Source organism: Mustela putorius, unplaced genomic scaffold, assembly GCF_011764305.1.
Source record: "Mustela putorius furo isolate JIRA1106 unplaced genomic scaffold, ASM1176430v1.1 tig00003898_pilon_pilon_pilon, whole genome shotgun sequence".
Classification (NCBI taxonomy): Eukaryota; Metazoa; Chordata; class Mammalia; order Carnivora; family Mustelidae; genus Mustela; species Mustela putorius.
Window position 1 is genome coordinate 1,013,611 of NW_025422047.1, and position 24,762 is coordinate 1,038,372.

Genomic DNA, 24,762 nt, shown 5'->3' on the forward strand with positions numbered 1-24,762 from the left:
ACCCCATTTCAGTGAGCATTTTGACTTTGCTGTACTGAAAAGATGTTAAGTGCTGAAAGATGGTAAGCAACATTTTTCTAAGCCTTGCACGTGTGAGCCTCTTTTGTTCACTAATTACCTTTCAACGTAGATATTCTTTCCAGTCCCAAGGGAGTAGAGGCTGCACAGTATGTGGTAGCATGAAATCTGCACATCGCCTACTGGAAAGAACAGAGAAGAGCAGTCATTATCATGCTTCAATCCCAATGCTTCACCTCAGGCACAAGGAGAGGGTCCGCCAACAGAAAACAAGCGCTGGCATCACCCAGGAGCTACACAGAGTGTGCGCATGCACCCCGCATTGGCACCTTGTGATACAGTCCCCTTCTCCCCAGATGCTGCTTACTGAACTGGGGGACAACCCATTGACAGGAGAACACCCTCCACTGAGATATCTCTGCTGCTTTGCCGGCTTTTGATGTGAATCTCATCGTTTTTCAGGAAAAGACATCATTTGACCAAGGAGATCCATATGGGATTTTTTTTTTTTTTTCCCAACAGAGGGAGCCATGAAGGTTAAGTTTGAGGTATAGTAGTACTTCCTTTCTCTGAAAGGAAGAATGCAGGAAATCTGAGGTTTGACTGAGTCTTTTGTTAATTTCCTAGGAAGATATGTTGAATGTCCCTACCTCTTTAGAGACAGACCAAAATTTCTCATGTCCACCTGTCCCAAGTTCTATGATGGACATTTTTCAAGAAACAAATTATATCATGATTGTGCCAGGTTTCCTGAGGGAAGGGGATGTTCCACTTGGGGATCTACAGAGTTGAATCCATCAGCTACATGCCGCTTCCATGTCTGGAACTCAGAATAAAGCAGGGACTAATTGAACATAAGGAGAACTAATTTAATTTTTAGGTTTTCAACAAGGAAGGGCATTCTTTCTATGATGTGAAATAATGAGTTCAGATGTTCTCCCATCCCTTTGACCACCCCCAAGGAAATAACTGATTTTCAGTTGTTCAGGGATATAGAAGTCACAGCATCAACTATCAACAGTTTGTTAAACTGAATTAAATGACATGCCAACATTTAAAGTGTGAAATTGAGCTCGGTGGCAAAATAGCTGCACTAAGTGGCTATATGTGGTACTAAATGGAAAGTGAAATAAAACCAACTAACTACGGTCTTCTTCTGAAGGCTCAGATAATGAAAGGTTTGTGGCTTTCATTTGCTCCTGGTATCCAATGAATAAATTAGGCTTCTTAACAGGGAAAGTGGTATCTGAAAAACCCTGGGAGCGAACCTATATCCCCTGCTGGATTACTCAGATAACCTTTTCAAATTAAGTGGGAACACAATGGCTGACAGCTAAGCCAGTGGGTGGAAAATTCTGGTCCTGAATAATAGTGGGGGAAAGATGAAATATTATATACTCAAATTGGAGGATTTCTGCTCCTCTAAGTATTTATTACTTCATTTTTAAACCTAAGAAGTATGGAATAATTATCTCTCTGTTCTATTTTCAAGGTCAACTCAAGTGAATGAGTCACACGCTTCTGATCTGGGGCCCTCTGTGCACAGAAGTCCATGGTAGACAGTAATAGGACTCACAGAGTAAATCCACCCCGAACTGATGCTGAGCAACGTGCTCAAAGATGGACGTCAGGATGGGGAGCAGAGCCACCGTGGTATAGTTAATATTCTGAGACACGCCTTTAATCTGTGTTCTGGAATGGGTAAACTTCCCCAGCTTCAGGTTTTCCGAAGTCTTCTCTAAGTCTTCTGCAGCATTTTCAAAGAATGCTCGTAACCCGGCCTTGACCAGCTCTGAGCCTGACTTCATGACAGTCCTGTAAGCAAATGATGTTCAAGACCAGAAGCATAATCATAATCTAAACCTTTGGCCTAAACCCCCTTCTTGTAGCTGGTGACTTGCAGTTTAATCCAGGCAGGCATTCAGCACTCCAGTCAACTAAAAACACTGAGTCAGAAGCGGAGAGAACAGTTAGCATCTAGGGAATCACCTGGATCACACAATCCCAAGGCGGGGGGGCGGGGAGGGGACAACAGGATGGTGTTCTCTGTTGGATGGCATTAGCACTCCACTCTTTGGGAAATACAGGGGAGGGTTTAGAATGAATGATTTTAGTCATCCCTTATCAATATAGTATCTCAGCTGGCTATATTCTTCCATAAATATCTAACTAAAAGGAAAGAGAGGTGAGGTTTTCTTAGAGTTAATTAGGGGATAAGCTACTTTTATAAGGAGTAGCTGGAAATATTAGCTCTCCCATGATGCAGGACCTCTTAGAGAGAAGAAAGAAGTCAAGTGAAGTTTAGATATCCATTAGCTTGCAGGGATGTCTTAGCTTGGAGAAGGGGAGATAAGCAGGACAGAAAGCGCCCTTTAAAACAGAGAGCTTTTGGGCGGAGGGTATGTGCTATGGTGAGTGCTGTGAATTGTGTAACACTGATGATTCACAGATCTGTACCCCTAAAACAAATAATACATTATATGTTAATTAAAAAAAGAATATAAAAATTTCAAAACAAACAAAACAGGAAAACCAGACAGCTTCATCAGACTGCTGGAAAACAAAAACAAAAACTATAGAAATGTGCCCTGTGGGAATAGAGATTAGCCTCCCCTTAAAACTATTTTTTAAAACTTGCAATTGGAACAAAGCTTACAACTCAACTATTATTTTCCATATTTCGACATCTTATTCACAAGATTATGACAGGCTTGCTTCAAGGACAGATGCTTTGTATCTACAGCATTTTCAAGATAATCAACCAACCAGAAAAATAAAAACAAAGAAATGAACTCAGTGAGGCTTGCTCCTAATCTGTAAGGAATCATGAGCTATCTTTGTAACTTTCTAGACTTGGGTTTTGTCAGGAATGATTATCAAACATGCTGACCTGTGTTTTTAAAAGAAAAAAAGGCAGGGGATTCTCTCCCAAGACCGTCCACATGCTCCTGGGAGTAAAGATTCCTCTTCCCAGCGGCAATGGATCTGAATCCCTTGGGGTGCCTTGGCCTGATGGTATGGATTTGTGCTGTCCTAATATCACCATGTTGGTTTCTTGTTTTATGGGTTTAGGCCCCTCAAATCCCTTTAATTATCCTTAACATGATTTTGGTAACCATTCGTAGTTTGTAGTAGATTTTCATCTTGTGGCCAGTCCTTCAGCTGGTTTCTCTCTTCTGTATACAGTTTTGGGAAGCGTGTCCTCCTCCCAACTGTGACAAGGGGCTCTGCTTGACGAGTGTGTTCAAGAAAGCTCCCTGTCTGTCCTTGTTACTCCTTCTCTTCCTCCTCTCATCAGATCAGTTATGTTTATATTACCACAACTTACACATACATGTGTTAAGACTTCCTTCCCTTTCAGCCATCTTATCTGCAAGATCCTCACGCCATGGGTTCAAACCCATCTTTGTCTCTGATCTTTTAATCACACTTCGCTACCCTCCCTCCGCGGCTGCTTGGGCTTCAGAGCACTATGGATACTTACAGCCTCAGGATACTTACGGCCCCGCCACCCATCAGGCAGCTCGCTTTCTTTTTTGTGTGGAGAATGAGGGACAAAGTGGCACTTTACGCTATTATATATTTTATCTTCTGAAAGATGAATTTCTCAGGAAGGGAAGACAAGAATTGATCAAATGCTCAGCTTTTAGTGTGCAGTACATGTCATGACAGTGGCTCTCCATCACGTGAGCAGAGAGATGAAGAGTGCTAATGTCAGGGGAAGATTCATCTCCCTCCTGTCTGCCCTCCCCTCCCCAGCTCCTGCAGAGCAGCAACGTGTCTTCTCAGCCAAGAGAGGGTCAGAGAGGGAGTCTTAAGAAACTACTGGAAAACACCGAGCAGACTTACCTTGTGTCAAGTGTCTGAGCTAAGATGTGAAGACAGCTCACCATTGTAGTAGAATCGCTCCCTAGAACCAAAAATATCACCAGTGACTCCCCAAACCCTCAGCCTGTCTTTTAAATGCGATCTTAAGATGCACAAACTGCAGACCAACGTAATTAACCACCAACACACAGAGTGCCAGACCTATGCGCGGGAACAGTGCATTTATCTCTGGCCTGACACGTCTGCTGTTTGATGGATGTTAGAGGCAGAGCTTAAAACATTCACTGGTGTGGAAAATTTGAGCTGTTAAGGGGTAGAGAGGTCATTTATCATACTTCAGACCAATTTTCTATGGCAAATTTAGGTGACACCTTCGTCCTAAGGCTCAGGTTGTCCAGAGGCACCCGTCATGAAGGCAAAAATGCCAAGTTACGGATAATTATAGGGAGGAGCGTGGCTTTCAGCAATACTTCTCTTCACTTACCAAAGAGGGAAATCCTGTGTCGAACAAGAGCAGCGAGTTTGCAGAAGAGGCTGAAGCAGAAAAGAAGGCGAGTGGGAAAAGCACAGAAATCCGAGGACTGGTTTGTACCCACCCGCCCCCAGGCCCCCACGCTTTATAACAAGGAGCACAGAATGGATCTCTAGGCACATTCACTGTGTTCCCCTACAAGGCTCCCCTAGACCACACTAGGAAAATGTGTGCTCCCTGTCGTCTTGTTTGAGAATCATGAAGTCACCTTGGAGGCAGCCCCGACCTTGCAGGAAATAATCCTTCCACGACAACTGCAGGATTCAGCAGTGACCAGGTTATCGCAAACCATCCTCACATACAGAGTCTTATGTGCTGATATATTTGTCTGCCTGACATTCGGGAATAAATGAGGATTCCGACAGGGATTGTGCTTTTTCCACCATTGCAACAGACTGCAAACCATTTTTCAGCCTTCGCTGGGGGTGGGAAGATTTAGTTGGGAGGTGGGCAAGTTGGTGGGAACAAAAGATTAATGGTTCAGGGATGGGAGACACTGTGTTGGACAAAACCATTTTAGGAAATTGGTTTTCTCTCTTGTTTCCTATTAGTCTAAGGGTCCGATTGAAGGGCTGTCCTAGCTGTGCCCCTCCCTGGAAGCTGGGAAACCCATCTGCTAAGCATTTAGTGCTTTTCGACCCTACCCTTGTTTTCAGCCATCTTTTCTATCATGGAACCCTTTGGAGGTCCAGCTGTGCCTTAGCATCTGCTTTCCGTGGTGTCTGGTAGAGAGTCTTGTGCTGTTAGGAAAGAGCTCTGTAAATGCCTCTGAACACGCCACTGATGGGCCCTTACCCACTACAGCCATGATGTGACCTGTACTGCCAATGGCTCTGGGGAGGAGAACGCTCAGAAGTCTGACCCTATCTGACACTGGCCCAGTTAGGCAAGAACTTTGTGATGCCTTCAGCAAGCAGTCCTTCCTGGTGGAACACAGAGGGGAAGGAGACTAAAAACACCAGCTCCGGGCCAAGGGCTTCCCAAGCTGAGACTAAGCTGAAGTCCTTCCCAGCTTCTCATTCGTAACTTGTGGGCTTCCTGACCCACACGGGCCAGAAGTCTTTTCAGGAACAGCTCGGACGGAGAAGAAATACATCTTGAGTGTTGGCAGAGAGCAAAACTCGCTCACCTGTATGTACTGAAGAGTTGAATCACTCTACTGTACACCTGAAGCTAATAATACACTACACTTTGTTAAAGGGCTAGAATTTAAATAAAGACTTAAAAAAAAAAAAACCCTAAACTTGCTCACCTTTAAATGCTTTTTAGTGAATGCCCTGATTTTACTGAGCTGTCTACTAGACAATCACAGCTGAAGTCCCCTGTGGGCAGTCATTTATTTCTGCAGTGAGATAAGCTGGAAACCCTGGCCTAGAGCTTCAGAGAACTCAGAGTTAGTTAACAGAAACTTGACAGCCTGCTAGTGTGATTAAATAGGGACTGCTTTTTTGCTCTTCCCTTTGTGTCCCCTTTTAAAAGAGCTATGTATTTGATTAAAAAAAAGTAAAATCATGGACTTGCGGGAGGAGGGAGAGCCTGGAGGAACAGGAGACCCACAGCTCTGCCGTGACTAGCTGGGCTGTCCTGGTGAAGCTGCATAACCACTCTGGGCCTTGGTTTTCTCATCTCTAAGTAGAGAGTAATCACAAGATCCTCTTAGTTTTTAGAATTAGGGGCTGATCAATGCTGTTATTTCTGGTGAAATGCTTCAAAGCAGACACATGCTCTGTATAAATACAAAGTAACATTTTTCTAACCAAAGCAGATGGTGGAGTTGTTTGATCCTAATATTAACAGGGTTCTGCTTGCTGTCAGCAGGGCTTGCCCAGGCATGCCAAAGCCAGGACCTGAGGTTTTCAAAGGCCCCTTCCTGGCCCCCCAAGGAGCAAATAAATGCACTGTTCTTAGCCCAGTGTTACAGAGTTCCCCCGTGCCTCCCCATTTCAGAATTTGCAAGTGACAAATCAAAGGGACCACAGGGCAGAGAGTATGGTAGCCCTGGTGAATGGCAGCAAATCAGAAGAGGTGCAGTGGTGGAGAAGGGCGTGGACAAGAGGGGTCTGGAGGTGTGAACACATTTGGTGCAGACGCTACTGCTTCTGTGGGAGGGCAGCAAGCACACTGATGGTTCTGGAAGCTATTTGCAAGGCTGATCAGATGCAGGTTGCCTTCCAGCCGTGACAAATGGTGACTGGCTGAACAAATGTTACATTTCCATGAATTAACAATCTCACAAAAATAGATGAGGAAGACAGACACACCTGCCCTCTGTTGGATTATCTGAATATCTCACTTTGCCTCTCATTTCCTGAACTTCTTACAAAATACACCAGTGCGTCCTGAAAATATTTAGGCAATCTTTGGTCAGCAACGGGTGTTAAGTGTATCTCATTTTGATAGCATGGGCTCCTCCTTTCTTGATAAATGAGAAGAGGTAATGACTGCAGAACAAATGGAATTCCACATGGATAGAGAGGACTTTCATTCTTGCCCTAACTTACTACTACTGGGTCACTTTGGGCACCAACATGCACCTGACCAAACCTCAGTGTCTTCATCTACAAAATGGAGAGAATATACAGGTGTTTCTTCGAGCATGGTGATGTTTCACAATGATGTGCAAGAGTTACTGCCCACTGGTGTAGGGATGAAAACAGCTCACTGTTAGCTTTGCGCTTAATAAATGTTAGCTAAATCCTGAGACTAACTATCATCACAAGGATGGTGGCATTTAATGGGTGGCCCTTTATAAATTATCTTGTATACTGTCCACCATCAATGGCTACTAGGGAAAGACTTAACTGCTTCTATCATAATTCTTTACTCTTTGCCATTTAGACATCTACCTCATTCCCTGTCATTCTCAATCCAATCCGGAGAAGACCAGAGGCATGGTGGAACCCATCTTTTAGTCTGATCAGAAAGCAACCTCTTTGCTCTCCTCTGTCTTGAAGTATTGACATGTTATGTCTAGTGTAATGAGAACAGAGGCTGGTGTTCCTGAGGAACATTTTTCTTTTCCTATTAGGAATTTAAATTGAATTGTGTTGCTCTGGATTTCAAATATCGGATCATCCACAACAGGACTTTTAAGATTGAATTCTTTAAAACAAATTTAAACTGAAAAAGCCTGATAAGAATACGATTGAAAACAGCATTAATCTGTTTCTTCTCAATGTTGTGTGTTTGCTTGTTCAAGCTTCAGGACTGACTTTGCATTTTTTCTAAATGTTATTTCAGGATAAAAGTTGATCTGAGTATATAAATTTTTCCCAAGCCCTACTGATACCTCCAAACAGCACACTTCTCTTGGTTGCCCAAATAATTCACAGATAAATATGAATATAATTACTTTCAAAACCAACATAACCAAAACCTCTGGGCTAACAATCATTGGGCCACAGTTCATTTCTCTGAAAGAGTCACCATTCAGTCTCCAGGAATCTGGGGTTTTATACAATGCACATTGTCACCATGACTTTCTCTTTTGTAGACTCACCTGGCCACCATTTCTTTCTCCTTATGAGAGGCATAGCCGCTGCTGCTAAGGGGCTTCAGAGGGGATGACAGGAAGTAGAGGTGGTGATTGGTGAAGTACTGGTCAACCAGTGGGAGGAGAACCTGGAAAATCCACCATAAATTAATTTCTAGGAAGCTAACCAAAGCCCCTCCTTTGGTTCCTTTGAAAAGTTCATTTCTTGTGAGCAAAGAGCCTCTGAACATAGGTCCTGGAATTTCTAGGAAACTCTACCTGGTGCATGGAAGTTTCCAACACATTTTCCTCTCATACACACCTCAAACCAGAGGCCCTAGGAATATGGGAATGGAGATGGCTACTGATGAAGGGTCACAAGAAATATGCATACGGCTGAGTCAGAATTTTCAGGAGAATCCAGGGGTACATCTGTGTTTAGTCATGCCTTCTTGGGCACAGCTTCCAATAGGATCACTTGGGGCCTGGCCTTGTACTACCAACCTTGAGCCTTCTGTCTTTGCTTCTCAGGCAGTTACCCCAAGGCCTTGCATGCATTCAGTCCTCTGAGTAGGGTTCTATAGCAAAGACTGCTCACTGATACCCAAAATCATTCTTCCCTTTTCTCTTAGCAACAGAAACCCCCATGTTTTACCTGGGCATGGGGTCACCCAGTCAGAGAATGCATTACCCAGACTCCCTGGCAGCTAGGTAGATCTAAAAATGACAGAGTTTCAGCCACTGGGAAAGAACTTCAAGCGAGAAGCAGCTTGTCTTCCTCTCTCCTTTTCCTCTTTCCCACAGATGTGGTACAGGTGAGCCCACCTGGACCACACTGACAGACAGCACAGCTTAGGAGATGGTGGAGCACTGGAAGAAGTTTCTGGGTCCCTGGGATGATGGTGTGGAGCAGAATGGGCTGCCTGCCTCCTCAGACCACCCACCTGCCTGTGGACTGTTCCACAACAGAGAAACACAAGCCCATCTCATCGAAGCCACTGGAGTTTCAGGTATCTTTGTGAGATGAACTTAACTTGCACCCTAAATTGTACAGATTCTAAGAAGAAACTAGTTTGGTTAAATGTAAGGAATCACTTACTTTGGCAAAGAATTTGATCTCCTGGTCGTGGGGAGACTTTTCTGTTTTTCCACTGCTGACAATGGCCTCTACAAAGACAAAGGTAACACAAAGTTGGCCACAGTTAAAGGAAACAAAACCCAAAACAGTCATAGCATTTTAGAAACAGAGCGGCTTTTCTGAGGGCCATGGAAGGGCCATTTGATTTCACAGAGTATCTTCTGTTTTACAAAGGACTTTCCAACTGTGCTGGTGAGTTGTGTCTCATGTCAATTCTCTCAGCTGTTTCCCTACCCTTTCCTCCACTTTAGTGATGAGAAAGGAGCTTCAGAGAGGTTGAGTCATATGCCCACAGTCACAAAGCAAAACAATGGAAGAGTTACAATAGGATGGGTTATATGAAAATGACAAATGGCTCAATCAAACCCTGAAACCAAGGATGAATCAGATTTTTTTTTTTTTAAAGAGGGGGACAAAATCTCAGACATCATTTCCCCCCTCAAAACCATACGACGTCTAAATGAATCACGAACAGCTATAGTAGGAAAGCATCATCCCTTGGTAAAGGAATACCACATTGTTTTTGAGAGTACAAAATATTAAGGGAAGCACACATTTGGGGGGGTATGTCACAATGATACTTACCCAAATGGGCAATAAACTCTTGGGCGGAATCAACATATTTCAGGATCTTCTTCAAAAATTTATAGGCAAACCTCTTTTCCATGGAGGAGGCATCCAGCTCCATATCCTTCACACCTCTAGGTTGGAAATGGGTAAACCCCAGGAAGTAACAGAGATGACTATGTGACTTTGGAGCATCAGCAATCTTATCTGTGTTTTCTTTACTTTCCAAACGTTAATGGCTATTCTGGTTTAGTGACCTGATTAGTCGTCTCACTGATAACCCCTTGCACTTGGAACCTGCCTCTGGGAGCATTCAACACCTGCGCTAAAATAAGATCTGAAAAGATTTTTCAAAATATCTTCTTTATCATTCATTCAACAAATATCGAGCAGGGGATCAATCAGAGAAGAAAACAAAGTCCCTGCCTCTGTGGAACCTATACGTGTGTTGTAAATAGACACACATACTACATAAACCGAAGTATAAATCATGTGGGATGCGAGAAGCTAATTAGCATTATGAAAAAAAGAAAAATCAAGCAGTACGAAAAGGCCCAAGAGAGGATGAACGGGGAAGGCAGTCAGTGCTGGTTTCATGGAGAGAGGACACTGCAGTAAAGGTTTGGAGAAGGTGAAGAGGTGAGCCATCTGGACATCTGGGGAAAGAACTTTCCAGGCATATGGAGTGGTGGTGCAAAGATCCTGAGGCAGAAGCATGCATGCTGAGTTGAAGGGATATGCTAGTGTGGATGGAGGGGAAGTGAGAAGCACGAGGTGGTTAGTATATCATTAGGGGCCTATGGGCCATCCTCAGAATTTGGCTTTGGCTCTGAAATGGGAAGCTATGGAAAGTTCTGACCAGGGGAATGACTTACATTATAAGAGGATTACTTTAGTTGCTAGGTTTAAAACTGACTATGGGGGATAAGTGTTGAAGTAGGGGGCCCGGGGTAGAGGCTCTTTCAGGAAAGATGGTGACGGCATGGAAAGGTGTAAAAGGGTTAGATTCTGGATATCTTTTAAAGGTAGAACCGGGTGCCTGGGTGGCTCAATGGGGTAAAGCCTCTGCCTTCAGCTCAGGTCATGATCTCAGGATCCTGGGATGGAGGCCCTGCATCGCATCGGGCTCTCTGCCCAGCAGGGGGCCTTCTTCCTCCTCTCTCTCTGCCTGCCTCTCTGCCTACTTGTGATTTCTGTCAAATAAATAAATAAAATCTTAAAAAAAAATTAAAAAAAAAAAGGCAGAACCATCAGGATTTCCTGAAGGATTGGATATGGGTCAGGGGAAAAGAGCAAAGGTTTTGGCTTGAGCATCAGGAAGAATGGGCTGCCATGGAGAGATGGAGAAGCTGAGGATGGAACAGTTCAAGAGGTGGGTGGTGGGAAATGAGTTCTCCTCCCTGATGGGCTCTTGCTTCCTCGTCTGCACACCCAAGCGCCCTCCGTGGGGTCTGGCACAAGGTCATTATAGCTACTAGGATATGTTTGCTGAATTCAATGATCTTTTCCCTTTCCCTCTCATCTCCTTGAGTTCTTTTTTAGTTGTGGGAAAGAGGAATTTTTCATTTCTGTGAGCAAGTTATTTATCAGCATATCACAGTACACATTCCCCTGGGTGTTAAGACCAGGATTAAAATGACCAAGGGAGTATTTCTCAAATGCTTCCCCAGAGGCAGTCTCCTGCTGTCTGACCTTTCCTGCTTGACAATATGGCAAATAAGTTTTGTTATTTTTTCATATGGGCTACAATAGATAAATAGATTTTTATTTATTTTTTAATTAATTTATTTTTTGCCATTCAGTGACAAAATTCTGTAGGACACTGAAAGAAGAAACAGCAGCTGGCTCAGCAAATATTTCTTTTAGGGGGAATGGCTCTATCAGAATAGGAACACTGACTTGTGTTTCACCCTTCAAGGGACTCAGCAAGCATGACCCATGGAGCACAGCCCACTACCGTCATCAGACCAGCATGGAAACAGGTTCTACCTTTAAGACTTAAGCAGCTAAGGCCACACTCACTGATAACCCTCCTCTAGATAATTCTGACAGACCTAAGTCTGAGATAAAAGGTCTCAGGAATCCTGATGGACTGGAGTTGCTCCTTCCAAAGAATCAGTTCTCTTCATTCAAACACTGCTTATGTCAGTTAGGTATACTATTGTTATTATGTAATTAAATAGCGTATAAAACAACAAGAGTGTGAAGAGGACCACTGGTTCTGTGAGAGCTAAGTTGCATATTTTACAAAGGCCGGAAACTGCTTCCAAATACACGGTTTCTGAATTAGCTCTGAGGAGATAACTGTAAAAGATAGGGGAGGAAGTTGAAAAAAAAAAAAAAAAAAAAGAAAGTAAAGAAAAACCCTAGAAGAATACTATACTTCTATCGTTGTGTATGTGCTGTAATCCTCACTGTTCTGTAAAGCCTGAGTCCCAGAGCTTTGAGGATGCGCTATGGATATAGCTTATAACACCAGTCGATCAAACAGCAAAGAGAAGGTCTCAGGGCCTATAGCACAAGATTTGTGAATGAATGTGTATTTTTAGGTTTCAATTTAAAATTAAATGTTTAAGGTGTATATGTATCATTTGTCATGATTTCTTTGCTATAACAAGTTTTTAAAAATGGATATTGACTGGTCCTGCTTAGGCCAGAAAAGACAGCTTCATGCTCCCAAATCAAAGTTTTCTCATTTCAAAATACTAATTGCTACCCTTCCTCTCGTGGGCTTTGCGTCAGGTGAGTAAATACCTAGAGAGGGAGAGACCACGCCCACAAGCCCACCCCCACTTTGCTCACATCACCCAGAAGAGGACTTACCTAGAAACCACGATGCCGTTCACTTGGAGGAATTTAAACAGGTCCTGTGCCTTCTCTCGGTCCCTGAACTTCTCCTTGGCTGTCAGGGTATCATATGGTACCAACAGAGGGTGACTGCCACCACCTGAGCTCCGGAAAGTGAGAGGGGACAACATATTTGGCTCTTCCTTTGCATCCCCTCCCCAGAAAACAAACCTGTCCCCAGCTCACCTCCTGCAGGGTGCACCGAGAACTTGAGAACTTGACTCACCTTTGCTCTCCAGTTCTAGCTTCTTCTTCTTGGCCCAGATGTTGTGATAGTTTTCAGCCACGACCTCCACCATTCCCTGTGTCCCACGAAGGAGATGACGGTCAGAGAGACAGCAAGGAAGAAAAGTGTGTTCCTATTGGCCAGCCTGTTTCAAGCAGCCTTGGGAACAAAGCACCACCAAATGCTCACAGCACACTGCTGAGTGTCTCCCATCATTAATAAGTCTGCTTATACATCTCATTAGTTTCATATTTTTCCATACACACAGAAAACAGTTCCTAATTCTGTCCTTCCCTGGTAAGTTATTAGCCTGGCAGTTTGATGTACTTCTGAGAAACACACATTTCCGTCTAAAACTGCATTCTGGCAGCACTTCCTTTGCCACAGGAGTTCAGGACTTTATTCTTGACCTGAGACAGCGAGATGCTAGCAGGAGTCAAGCTACAGTCTAGAATCCCCAAAAGCCTTGAGCTGAGCAGACTAAAAATCACATCTTGGAGAAAAATGGCTGCAAAGATTTCTCAAAGAGAACTCATCTTTACAGTGACCTGGGATGAAGGGAGTATGTTGGAAAGAAAACTTTCTCTAAGGTCCAAAGGCTTGGTCTGATGGGCTGAGGAGTAACTGGCCCAGGCTGTAGCCTGTTTTGGCAACCAATGTGCCTGGGAGGGGAGGGGAGGGGGACAAGGCACCTCTGGACTTTCAATTTCATCCTCTAGGTTATCTGCCCCTAAATCCTGCACCACCAGGGGCCCCTGAGTGAATCCATCATGGGACACACAAGTGTCCCTATGGCTGGTGGCACCTGCTGGGACAAGGAAAGTGCCCCCACCTACGGGCCTTTCCACTGCTTTTCTCCCAGCCCTTATAAGATTTTTCTCCTAGTTGTTAGCTCTGTGTGTTGATAGAGTAATTTGCTGTGTCCTCCTTTTACTGAGGCGTTACCTATTATGATGTCCCTAGAAGAAGGGCAAAGCCTGGCCTTCTTAGAGAACTGCCTTACTCTGCTGAGACTTGCCCCATGGCTCTGGCCCAGTGTGGCTGCCTTCCAGGCTGATACTTTAGTGGTGCTATGTTCAAGGCATTCTTTCCCCGCTCACCCCCTTCTTGAAAAAACTCTTTGAAGGATAATATGCCCTTGCACTCCAGGGATTTGGGAAAGCAAGATATGCTGTCCTGCAGGAACCAACACTGACCTGAAGCTCCCTGGAGAGCACCACGTTAGAGAGGTCCAGGGGAGCAGGGCTGTAGCTGTTGCCCTAGAGAAGCAAAGACAGAATTGCTGGGTTGGCCATGGTTTTCCTCATTCTTATCAGAATCCTGACTTCAGCTGCTGAAGATGTATTCCCAGAAGACCCTCAGGGTTCATCGTTGGTGGTCCTTGGGACCAGTTCTCTGGGGGTTCTAAGACTGGCCCATTGTTGGCCCCGGGCATGCGGTCATACCTGGCTGGCCTGAGACACGCTCCGAAGTTTCTCGTTTTCCCGCTGTTGAACCACGGCCTCTCCCTCTTTGGTCCTCTCCACAGACCAGCCCACAGCCAGCATGGTTTTCAGGGACTCCCGGGCGGGCCAGCGGTAAATTTCCTTCTCCTGGAAGAAAATCCGAGCAGAAGAGATTTGAGGCACACCCCTACACTCTGACTGGCCTGACTCCCTGCAAAGTTGGCCCCCATGGTAGAAGGGGGTGCAGTGGGCTCCAGCCTCCTGTCCTTAGGTCAAGACGCCCTCCGCAGAATCTCCCCTGAAAACGTCATCATCAGTCTTTCTGATGTTTTCAAGTATGAGATCCTATACTTCCTGCCTTTAGAGGGAATGTACCAGACATTACCTAGTTTGTGGAGAAAGAGGAACAAGAATAGGAGAGTGACCCCTCAGGTTCTAGTAGCTGTTTAAGATGGGACTTGTGGAAGTGATCAGCACAAGGCTCTCCTCTGAGCTTTGAAAGTAGAATTTTTTAGATTTAGAATTCTCTTGAGCTATACACAGTTTTGCAGATGGCCAGTATCCATACAATGATACATAAGTCATGCTTTACACACGGCACAAAGCTGACGGCTTACAAAGAACTCTTACTGATCCCTAGATTGGAATTTGGAGTTGTGTTGAACCAAATTTCTCAATAATAACAACAAAAAACCCAAAAGACCTCTCCATATTTCCCTATAGCCTCTTCTCTCTATAGCCTCTTCTCTCTACTCCCTTTGTCTGTCGTGACTGGGAGTCATTTCTATCTGGACTTTCTCCAGCAATTCAGTGCTCTCCTAGCCCTAAGTCCCTCACATCGACAGTCAAACAAAAGCCCTTCCTAGTCCTTTTGCAAATGAACTACGAATGTGCTTTGGCTCAGCCTCCAAGTGCCGAACAGTGCTTCTCCATCTGATGGGTGCTCAGAGCCAAAGAACTGAACATGAGGTGGGGCTCTTGGAAACTGGTCGTGGGCTCTTGCCCACTGGTGAGCTCCTGAGCAGTTTACTTCAACTGGAGAGTGAATTTGCCCAGAACTCCTCTGACCATCTGAAGGAATTCCCAAGGAAGGAAAATCAGCACGGCCACTCAGTGTTACCAGAATCCAGTTTCTTACCTTTTCTGTTAATGTCTTGAAAGGCCTGATCAGTGGATGGGTCTTCACATTTTCGTCCAGGGAAATTCCGTATTTCCATCCATTCTGACTCTGTAGAAATGTTCTCAGTTCAAATATCCTTGGCATCCAAAGAGCCCTGCTGTGTGACCCAAATCCCAGCTTCTATTTTCACTGAACAAACGGAATAATGGGATGTGACAAGAGCTTGGAAATTCCCCCCCAAAGTGTCTAATTGATCCTTTCAGGCTATAAAGCTCTCTGCCCCCTAAATTGTGAACTCTGCTCCTTTATTTCTTCTTGTTTCAGCGGCTGTCCTCACTGCTTACTCGCTTGTGTTTCAGACAGAAGGAGGTTTCAAAAGACCTGAGAACAATGCTTCTCAGGTCACCAGCATGTCATGATTACAGGCAAAGGATGGAAGTCAAGGCCAAAGACCAAAGGGGACTGGTCCTGTTGCCCACTGCCTGGAGGGGGCCGACTTGATTAGCACTGTGTGCCCGCCCACCCTAGAGCGGAACTGTAGCAATGCATGTCCCTTGAAGTCATGGGAGTTTAAGAGTTTCAAAATCCATTCAACAAACATCAGTGGAATGCCTGCTATAGTAGGTGCCAGACTCTGTCCCGGGCATTGTGGATACAGAGGTAAGTTAGAGCCCCCACTGGCCATAACCTCACAGCCCAAAGTCTCCTGGCTGGTTTTTCTCAATCTCCGCCTCTAAACGCTTATTAACATGTCTCTTTCTCAAGCTTCTGTTCCTTCTCCAGAGCACATTCTCCCTGGTAGATGAAATCCAGGCCCATGGTCTACAGGTGGACTAATTTCAAATCAGTATTCCAGCCCAGATGTCTTCCCTAATTTCCAAACTTATTTAAGCTCAGCTTGGATGCCACAGTTACCTCCTCACATGCCTGAAGCAGAACCTGGCATTTCACTCTTCTTGGGGGGCCCCATCTTAGTCTCCCTGCATTTCGGAAAATGGCACCAGCGTACGCTCACTTTCCAAGCCAGACATGTGGCAAGCTTCCTTGATGTCCCCTTCTCTGCACCCTCTCACATGTGTTCAACTTCCCAGACCCCTTCATTTGCCTGCCTCTCCCTAGTTTCTGGGCCAGTGTTTCAGCTCTGGCCACCATCAGCTCTCACCTGGATTACCATAACAGCCTCCACATGGTCTCCCTGCCTCCAGTCTCGCCATCTCTCCGTGGACTCCATTTTCTATGCGACACTCAGGTGAGATTCTTAAAATCACCCGGATCAGGGCACTCTGCTGCGTTAAGATTTTCTGACTCCCAGCTGTCATAATGGTAAAACCCAAACTCCACAGCTTCTAAAGCTATCATGAGATCTTGCTGACTTTCTAGACTCATTTCTCACCCTTCTTCCTCTGCTCTACTCTGTGATCCCACCACATTGAACTATGCTTCTCCAAGGCCACCAGGCACACACAATCTCTCTCTCTCTCTCTCTCCCTCTTTCTCTCTCTCTCGTCTCTGCTTGCATCTGCTGCTCCCACGGACTGCAGTACATTTGTTTCCCTGGGCCTGGATAACGACCCATCCCTCCGCATACAGTACAGATGTCACCAACTCATGAAAGCATTCCTGGACCCTTACTATTGACTTAGGGACTCCTCTTACAGGTTATGTGCTCTAACCCGGTGCTCCTGACCACTGCTGAGCTAAACAACCTGTATGATGACTGGCTTCATCTGTTCACTCCACCAGACTGTGAGGCTCTTGCGGGCAGGGGAGAATACTCTTTCCTTTGCTAGATAGTCAATACCCACTAGACAATGGTGAACAAACATGTTCCCTTATAAATGTGGAGCTTACGGTCTAGTGGGAGAGGGAGAGAGACTGACCACATACCACATCAGGAGAGGCACAGTTGATAACTGGCATCACTGTGTAATTCTTATAAATATATTAAAGTGCTATGAAAACACTATGAAGGAAATGGGTAGGAGGCTAAGAAGGCCTACATCTGGGAAATCTGGGAAAGGGGTATGTTAGGAATTCACACTGAGATGGGTAGTTGAAGGATGAACTGGTGACTGGCGTTGGCATGTGTGGATGCAGATGGGGACCTGGTTCAGGGTGAGAAGGGGCTCATGGGGAGTGTGTGGGAGTGTGTGTGTGTGTGTGTGAGACGGAGACAAAGAGGAACAGACAGAGATACTAAAAGAAGGGGATGTGGCTGGAGGGTGGAGGGCAGAGGGCAGAGGGCAGAAGGAGGGATGGGGCTGGAGAGGGCAGCAGAGGCCAGATGAGATAGTGTCTGCTGTCAAGCCACGTTTAAGATTTTGGCCTTTGTATTAAAAATGGTCTGAAGCTATTGAAGGATTTTAACAAGGAGAAGGACTGGGCTGGGAAACAGTGGTAGAATAGGACTCAATCTGCATACTGAAACTAGTACTTGCCAACAGCGTAAAGAACAGAACAGACAAAATGCACGTGGGCAGACTGGTTAGGATGTTATCACCAGCATCTGGGCCAAGGATGACTGTAGCCTGGACTAGAGCCATGGCAGAGATAGAGACCTACACAAATGTGAGAGGGACTAAGGAGGTAAAATCCACATGGCTTAGTGAGAGACTGGCTGTTGCTATCAATTCATGGAGGTGTCCCTTTCCCCTGATCCCTAGGCTGGCCAAATGGGGTACTGATCCTTCGAGAGCAGGGGTCAGCAAACTAGAGCAAACTGGCTTGCCTTTCAGCCAAGCACTGTTGTAGAATTAGTTTTTTTGGGGACACAAGCACACTCTTGTGTGTCCCCTCCGACTACTGTTGCGTGGCAACAGCAGAGATGGGTGGTTGTATCAGAGACCGCCCAGCCCACAAAGCCTAAAATGTTTACTATCTGGCCCTTTACAGAAGAAGTGTGCCAAGCCCTGTTCTAGAATCATGAGGCACGAGCTCATTCTACAGTTAATAAGGCTTGTTGTTATCATCAGTCCCAAACAGAAACTGATCAAAGAATAAAGGCAGACCCCAGATCAATACAGAGGCTGAGCCAGCGGATTAAGGTTTCTCCGCTCCAGGGCACACGGCTCTGAGGTGGTTTTCTGTGGCTTCATAGAGGACCTGGCTTCCTAGTTCTGCACCGGAAGCCGCAGCTGAGCAATGGCCCCAATTCTTCCCTGGCTGCCCACAGGAATCCTGGATGGCTTTGGCACAGGCCTCCCACTTCGCCTGCCAGCATTAAAGGGCTGACAGAGCAATTAAACTCATTAAGCAGCCTGACCTCATGTGGTGAGGAATTTTAAACACCAGATGGACAAGCTGATTAATAAGGGAGTGTCTAGAAATTCTACCGATGCCCGCCATGGGAAGATAGTGTATCATCCCTAGAATAAAATTCAGTCTGCTGGCAGAATGCGAGGGCAAGGCTTCAGTTTTATTTCCGCTTTTCCAAGGGTACATTCCAAGAAAAAAAATAATGAAAGCTTCCTGCCCTGCATTACGCGTTGACGTCAAAACCACGCAAGCATGTGCTTGGAGCAAACCCCAGAAAATGCAATGTTTAGAAAGGAGTTAACGCTCCCGGAATCAATCATTTTCTTAAGAAGTACAAAAAGCAATACTAGCCCTTGCTGCTGCCTATTTCTCTAACCTCCACCAACCCTGGGAAAATGCTGCTCAGTAATAATGAATGCTCTTGGCACAGCCAGTCCATCACTGAGACAAATCAGGCAGATTTCCAGAATTGGACCCTTTAATGTTGTTGGGCTGTTCCCACCCCCCCCCCCCCGACAATTGTCAGTTGGATGATAATCCCTACCTTGTCACAGGCCCATTTATCATGTGAATGCTCCGCATACTTGGTGACGATGTATTCCCATTTTTCAGGCAAGGAGAAACTGTGAAATGAGGAAAAAAACAAAAAAACAAAAAAAAAACCACCGCGTTACGACCTCCCCAAGCAATTGAGCTGGATGTATGGTGAAGACAGCCAGCACCAGCAATCCCCAGTCAGAGGCTGGATTGCTGCTCCAAAGCCGAAGTTGGATTCCATCAGAGAACTTCTGTGTGGAAGGATGGCATGTCCATGCTGGGCCACACACATACACACCCTATCTCATCAGAGGACGTCCCTGCAGGAGCTCGGCTGCACAGGTTACCTCCTTCCAGCTGCTCCACGTGCCCTTGGCTTCCAGAGACCCACCCTGGCTCCTGGGCCATACCAGTTCAGGTGAGACAGGGAGAATCCCTTTATCCAAAGACCCTGCCTTTCACCCCATCACTCCAATCTGGGAATGCCAGAAAGGCATAGGTAGAAGAGCAGATATTACAAAATAGTGGCGGTCGTCAACATTTTTGGATGCAATGACTCATGTTTAAATATTAGAATGTGGTTCGGAGGGCAGACATCTGTTCCTTTGAGAAACAAGTCTTACATTGCACAGAGTCTTACATGAATAGTCACCAAGAACGGGCATACGACTGGGCCAATCAGACTCACTGTCCCTGGCATCGGAATCTGAATCTTGAGATGTCTGAGACTAAGGCAGCAAACTCTTCCAGCTGATTCATCCAATGGAGATCCTACTGGAAGGTTCTTCATTTGGTCACTCTGCCTTGTTTCCTGTCCTTCCTGAGGCCTGGTTAGTCAGCTTTTCGTTAGGTTTTGATACTAAGTCACTGAATCCTTGCAATAAGGTGATTCTCTGCTTAACTTATAGCTCTGGTCACTCATATTACTCAAAGAACCATACTGGTGCCAGAGGTATATGTGAAGAAATCGGAACTCTCAAAATAACGTGGAACCATGAACATCATTAGCAAACAGCTACTCTAGTGTTTATGAAGGCATCCAGGTTACTAATACCATCTGTCATCCTCCAGCACATTTACATTTGCACAAGGTGAAGTTCTCCAAAGTCAACGTCTGCCTTCTCTTGGGCCCTAGCCTGGTGATTTGCCATGCCTCTTACCTCTTCTTTATGGTAGGTTCAATTCTGTTTCCCTCCATCCCCTCAGCTCAAGGTTCTAGCTGATGGAATGTGGACTTAATTTTCCCAAAGATGAATTTTATACATTATCAAAGGTGATAGTCTCTAAGAATGGCTCCTATGATGCCTGTCATATGAGAACTGTTGCCACAAAACACAAGTCCTAGGGCCTCATACAGCAGGTCTTGCTTTCCCTGCTCTACCTAAAGCATTTTTAGAGTTCTTCATTTAAAATGCACTAGAGGGCGCCTGCGTGGCTCAGTTGGTTAAGTGACTGCCTTCGGCTCAGGTCATGATCCTGGAGTCCTGGAATCGAGTCCCACATTGGGCTCCCTGCTCAGTGGGAAGTCTCCTTCTCCTTCTGACTCTCCCTGCTCTTGTGATCTCTCATTCTCTCTCTCTCAAATAAATAAAATCTTAAAAAAAAAAATAGAGATGAAGACTGCATGACCTGCAATACATCGTCATAACCAGGAAAAAACTGTAACAAGACAAAATTGAGTCTATGTTGCCCAATATTTTATTTGTGGCCTAGCCATTACCAGGGAGGAATGCTGGAGAACCAGAAGGAGGGAGGAAAATACATTATTATAAGGTTATTCCAAAATTCCAGCAAAATTCCAGCATGGCAAAGAGTGGGTCCAGTCTTTCAAATAAGGACCCCATGTTGTTCTGTACTCATACCCTGAGGTCTTACTGGAATTCAGCTGAGTGTTATTTATAGAGTTGTTTTGATGTACGATGCTATTAGAACAATAGAGGTCTAATTCACAAAGAATGAAGATTTTGTCAAAAAACTCATTAATAAATTAATTGCATCATTTGTCAGGGCAAGTCTTGCAGTGCCTCAGGCGACATTTACTTGTGGAGAACATTCATCTCTTGTAATAAATAAACCACCCCCCAAAAGAAAGCCCAGAACATAATAATACAGTATATAATCAGATATGGATGGATGAGACCTTCAGGAGTTGAGGACAAAATCCAGTGTGTGATGTGACTTGTGGTGTTAAGGGAAATGATCAGCAGTGTTGGCTGGAGGGAAGGAAGGAAAGTTTACATTTCTTGCCACCTTCTGAAAGAGAAACACTGGCCACTGCACAAGCTAAGAGAGGATTCTGGACTCACTTCATGGTGTTGATGGGTTTGGGGTCAAAGTTGCCATCCGCATCCACTGAAATCTGCTTCTCCAACGTGGCTGAGATTCTGGTGTCTAAATAATCTGGTGGCAGGGCCCCCGCTATAGCACTGAGACAAGGAAGGGCCATTCGGAAAAGGTCTGGGTCATACTTCTGTGAAGAAAGACAAAGGCCATGTTAGTACAGAGATGAGAACCAGAGCTACCCACGCAGAACCATTGAACAATCAGCTGAAAAAAATTAACACGCTTGCACTTGCCCAGTTAACCAAAATGGGGAATGTGTAAATCCTTGGATACTTTCTGGGGGAAACTGAGTGATCCTTGCAGGATGAAACGTGACCTGCAAAGCCCTCAAGTCATCATTGCTTTAAGTTGAAAAACCTTAAATTGAGGTTTAAATTGTTATCTCCCAAATAGTTAATCGCAAGTGTATCTAAGGGTTGGAGTGGTCTATAAACTTGTCTGCTATAGATGGTTATAGAAACTGACCCAACCTGTGACTGGATTGGGCAGAAGCACCTCTGCAAGTCCCCTCACGAGCTGATATGGGTCTTACGTTGGTATCACCAGCAGAAGCTCAGTATCGCATCCACTGTCTCTTGAATGGGGCCCAGAAGAAATTTCAAATAACATGGGGTGAGGAGCAGCTTCTGATCTACTCATACTAGACCAAAAGAACTGGAATGAAGAAAGTTTAAGTGCAGGCGAACAGCAACTGCAGCTATACACGTGCTCCAGACCGACTCTTTTCCACCTTTAAAGTCGATGACCTCAGAAATCTAAATAACCTGGGTTAAGGGGAGTGGAGGCAAGTGTGAGAGTCTGAACTTACTTTGCTCAGACTCTGCAGAGGCTTGGGATTCAGAGGCCTGCCATTTTCACTCAACTTCCCCCTCAAACGAGTAGCTGTGAAGAACCTTCCCCAGAATGGCATGCGGTCTTCTGAAAAATCCCATGTCTCAACCTCGCAGCAGTTGTTAGGGTTTCTCCTCTATACCTGAACTTGGTAGAGGCTGGCTAACAGGGCCACACAATGTCAGAAGGAGAGGAGTGGGGCGGCATGTAAGTCAAGACTGAACCTAGGACATATTTTTCTAATTTACTCTGGGAGTCCTTCTCCCATGTATCAGCCTTGTGAGTCTGGCAACATCAACTGTTCTGAGACTTTTCCTCACCTGTGAAATGACGATTAGCAGAGTTCCTGTTCCAGAACATGGGGAGGTAAGGATGGTGTAATATGCTTATGGAGTAATTGGCACTGTCCCTAGCAGGTGGCAAAGGCTGATAATATTAGCTATCGTTATGCATAGGCATTGATTATTCCCTGGTTATCAAGGCCCCCCTCTTTGTTTGGGAAGTACTGCCACTACCTTATGGGAAAGGGAGTCGAAAATCCCCCAGAAGAGCTTCTCCGTCAGGTGCAATTCTTCTTCCACAGCTAGCCCGTAGCTCCCCCATCCTGAAGGCAGACAGTAATACTTCCAGCACTGTTCATAGTGATTCGTCAGAAGCTGGGAGGTTGAACAGGATTGTACCAGTGAGTGGGGCAGAGAAGTTCCACAGGCGTCCGCACCATGCAGGGAAGAACAGAATAGCAAACAGCCAACATGAGAGTGAAACCAACTGCTGAACCAGCTGCGTGAGCTACAGAGAGGCCCCTGGACACTACTGGGAATGGGCCGCTTTCCTGCCTGATGAGCTCTAGCCTGAGCTGAATCTGCCTGTAATTCTTGTGCCTCCTAATACGCCCCTCGCAGTTGGAAAATGGAGAGAAACTGTTTCTACTTCCAACGAGAAAAAACCTTCCAGGCACTTGAAGGTGGGAAGAACGCCTTCTGAGACATTTGTTTATAAATCTAGAAGATTCTCAGTGATGCTGCTATGGGAATGATGGGAGCATATGGTGGGTCTGAATATTTTCTCTACATTGATTTCTGCCCATGGCTTTCCTTGCTTTTCTTTTCTCTTGAGGCTTCTGACGGCTCGGCCCTGTTACCAGAGTTCCACACGTGGCCAGCAGAGGGCAGAAGTACAGCGCCAATGTTCCCATCCCAGCAGGTGGGATCCACATCCTCTAAGAAAAGTCCCGTTGGTCTAAGACATAAAGGTGAGCTCACTGAATGCTATTGATGCTGCTTGCTCAGGAGCCAGAATCCAGCTGACTGTACAGGCCTGCTGAGGAAGCAATGCCAAGTTGAACTGTGAAAACCATGGTTTTCAGCTAAAACACTTACTGGGATTAAGATTCGAGAGAACAAGCCCTTGGAGGGCAGTGGAATCTCTGACAATACACAAGCTGTTTTCTGCTGGGCACGGAGACAGAGTATGGAACTAAAGGATTCTGGGCATTCTGTTTATCTCAGTAAAGCGCATCTTGAAATCCTTGCTTAGACTATTTCTGAGAAGAAGGAAAAGTTCTGATAAGTCACCAGGTGGCAGAATTTTCAGATGTGGCTGACTACGGCTGACACAATGAACATGCAAATACAGCAGGTGCCTCTTAGGTAAAATATAAAAAACATGGTTTTCTTGGGTGGGCAGCTGACTGTGGTGCACTCCCACTCAGACCCAGATGCTCCCTGTGCTGGTGATAAAACTCTTGTAATTAATGAGAAAATCATCAAGGAGACAACAGATAGCTCTTTGACTGTATGTTCCATTAGTAAAGGGAAAGCAGGGATAAGAGTAAAAAACAAAAAAGAGGGACTGTTATAGAGGAAGAAAGAAGGTACTGGACAGTATGGATGAGTTCTATAAGTTCTTAGGATCTATACTTGAATGAATAATCACCAAGTCTTCAAAGCTCTGACATTGAAGATATTCTGGAAACCTAATTAAGGTACAAAGTGCAAAAATCCAAGTCCCCCTCATTAATTTCTGCTAACTAACTGACTAACATTTAGTCAGTGGAAAGCAATTAAAGAACATTGGAGCAGTTAATGATTTACTCTCTGCAACCCAGACAAGAAGGGGTTTGATAGGGTGGGTTGTATCTTGCTAGCCCTCAGCTTAAGAAAGTCACATCCATTTAATGTGTCTTTTGCTCCCCCAGTTGTGAAGACCTCACATTTTGCAAGGCAAGTCTCCATGCCATGGACGGTGTTTCTGTTAAAGGGAGGAGGTTCACCTTAAGGGGCATTTTGCAGTACTCGTTGAGCTGTGGCACATCAAAAACCAGACGTCGCAGGAGCTGCTGTAACATGGAAGGCCTCAAATGACTGCAGTGTGAAATAAAAACAGAGAGATCAAGTTAAAAAAATGATAATAAAGGAAGGAAGGAAGAATGAAAAAAGAAACACTCATCCATAACCATACACCAGAGCTAAGCCACTGAATACTTAATTCCTAAAGTAAGATCTTGGGTAAATCACAGCAATGATAACACACTTTATAAAGGGAGTACAGGGGGCACCAGGGTGGCTCAGTGGGTTAAAGCCACTGCCTTCAGCTCAGGGCAT

General features: G+C 45.2%; 1 protein-coding gene across 1 annotated transcript in view; it reads right to left on the reverse strand.

Annotated features, from left to right (window-relative positions):
* Positions 1–24,762, reverse strand: part of RYR3 (ryanodine receptor 3) — a 505,740-nt gene that overhangs the window by 80,671 nt on the left and 400,307 nt on the right. The window contains exons 49-64 of the mRNA XM_004751026.3: positions 24,432–24,522; positions 22,675–22,815; positions 21,292–21,455; positions 18,993–19,071; positions 15,212–15,301; positions 14,074–14,220; positions 13,825–13,887; positions 12,629–12,704; positions 12,379–12,502; positions 9,574–9,689; positions 8,950–9,017; positions 7,878–7,999; positions 4,331–4,380; positions 3,868–3,928; positions 1,595–1,833; positions 119–200 (exon numbers count right to left, since the gene is read on the reverse strand). Of these exons, the coding sequence (XP_004751083.2) occupies positions 119–200; positions 1,595–1,833; positions 3,868–3,928; positions 4,331–4,380; positions 7,878–7,999; positions 8,950–9,017; positions 9,574–9,689; positions 12,379–12,502; positions 12,629–12,704; positions 13,825–13,887; positions 14,074–14,220; positions 15,212–15,301; positions 18,993–19,071; positions 21,292–21,455; positions 22,675–22,815; positions 24,432–24,522 (1,713 nt within the window). The remainder of the gene's footprint in view (positions 1–118; positions 201–1,594; positions 1,834–3,867; positions 3,929–4,330; positions 4,381–7,877; positions 8,000–8,949; positions 9,018–9,573; positions 9,690–12,378; positions 12,503–12,628; positions 12,705–13,824; positions 13,888–14,073; positions 14,221–15,211; positions 15,302–18,992; positions 19,072–21,291; positions 21,456–22,674; positions 22,816–24,431; positions 24,523–24,762) is intronic.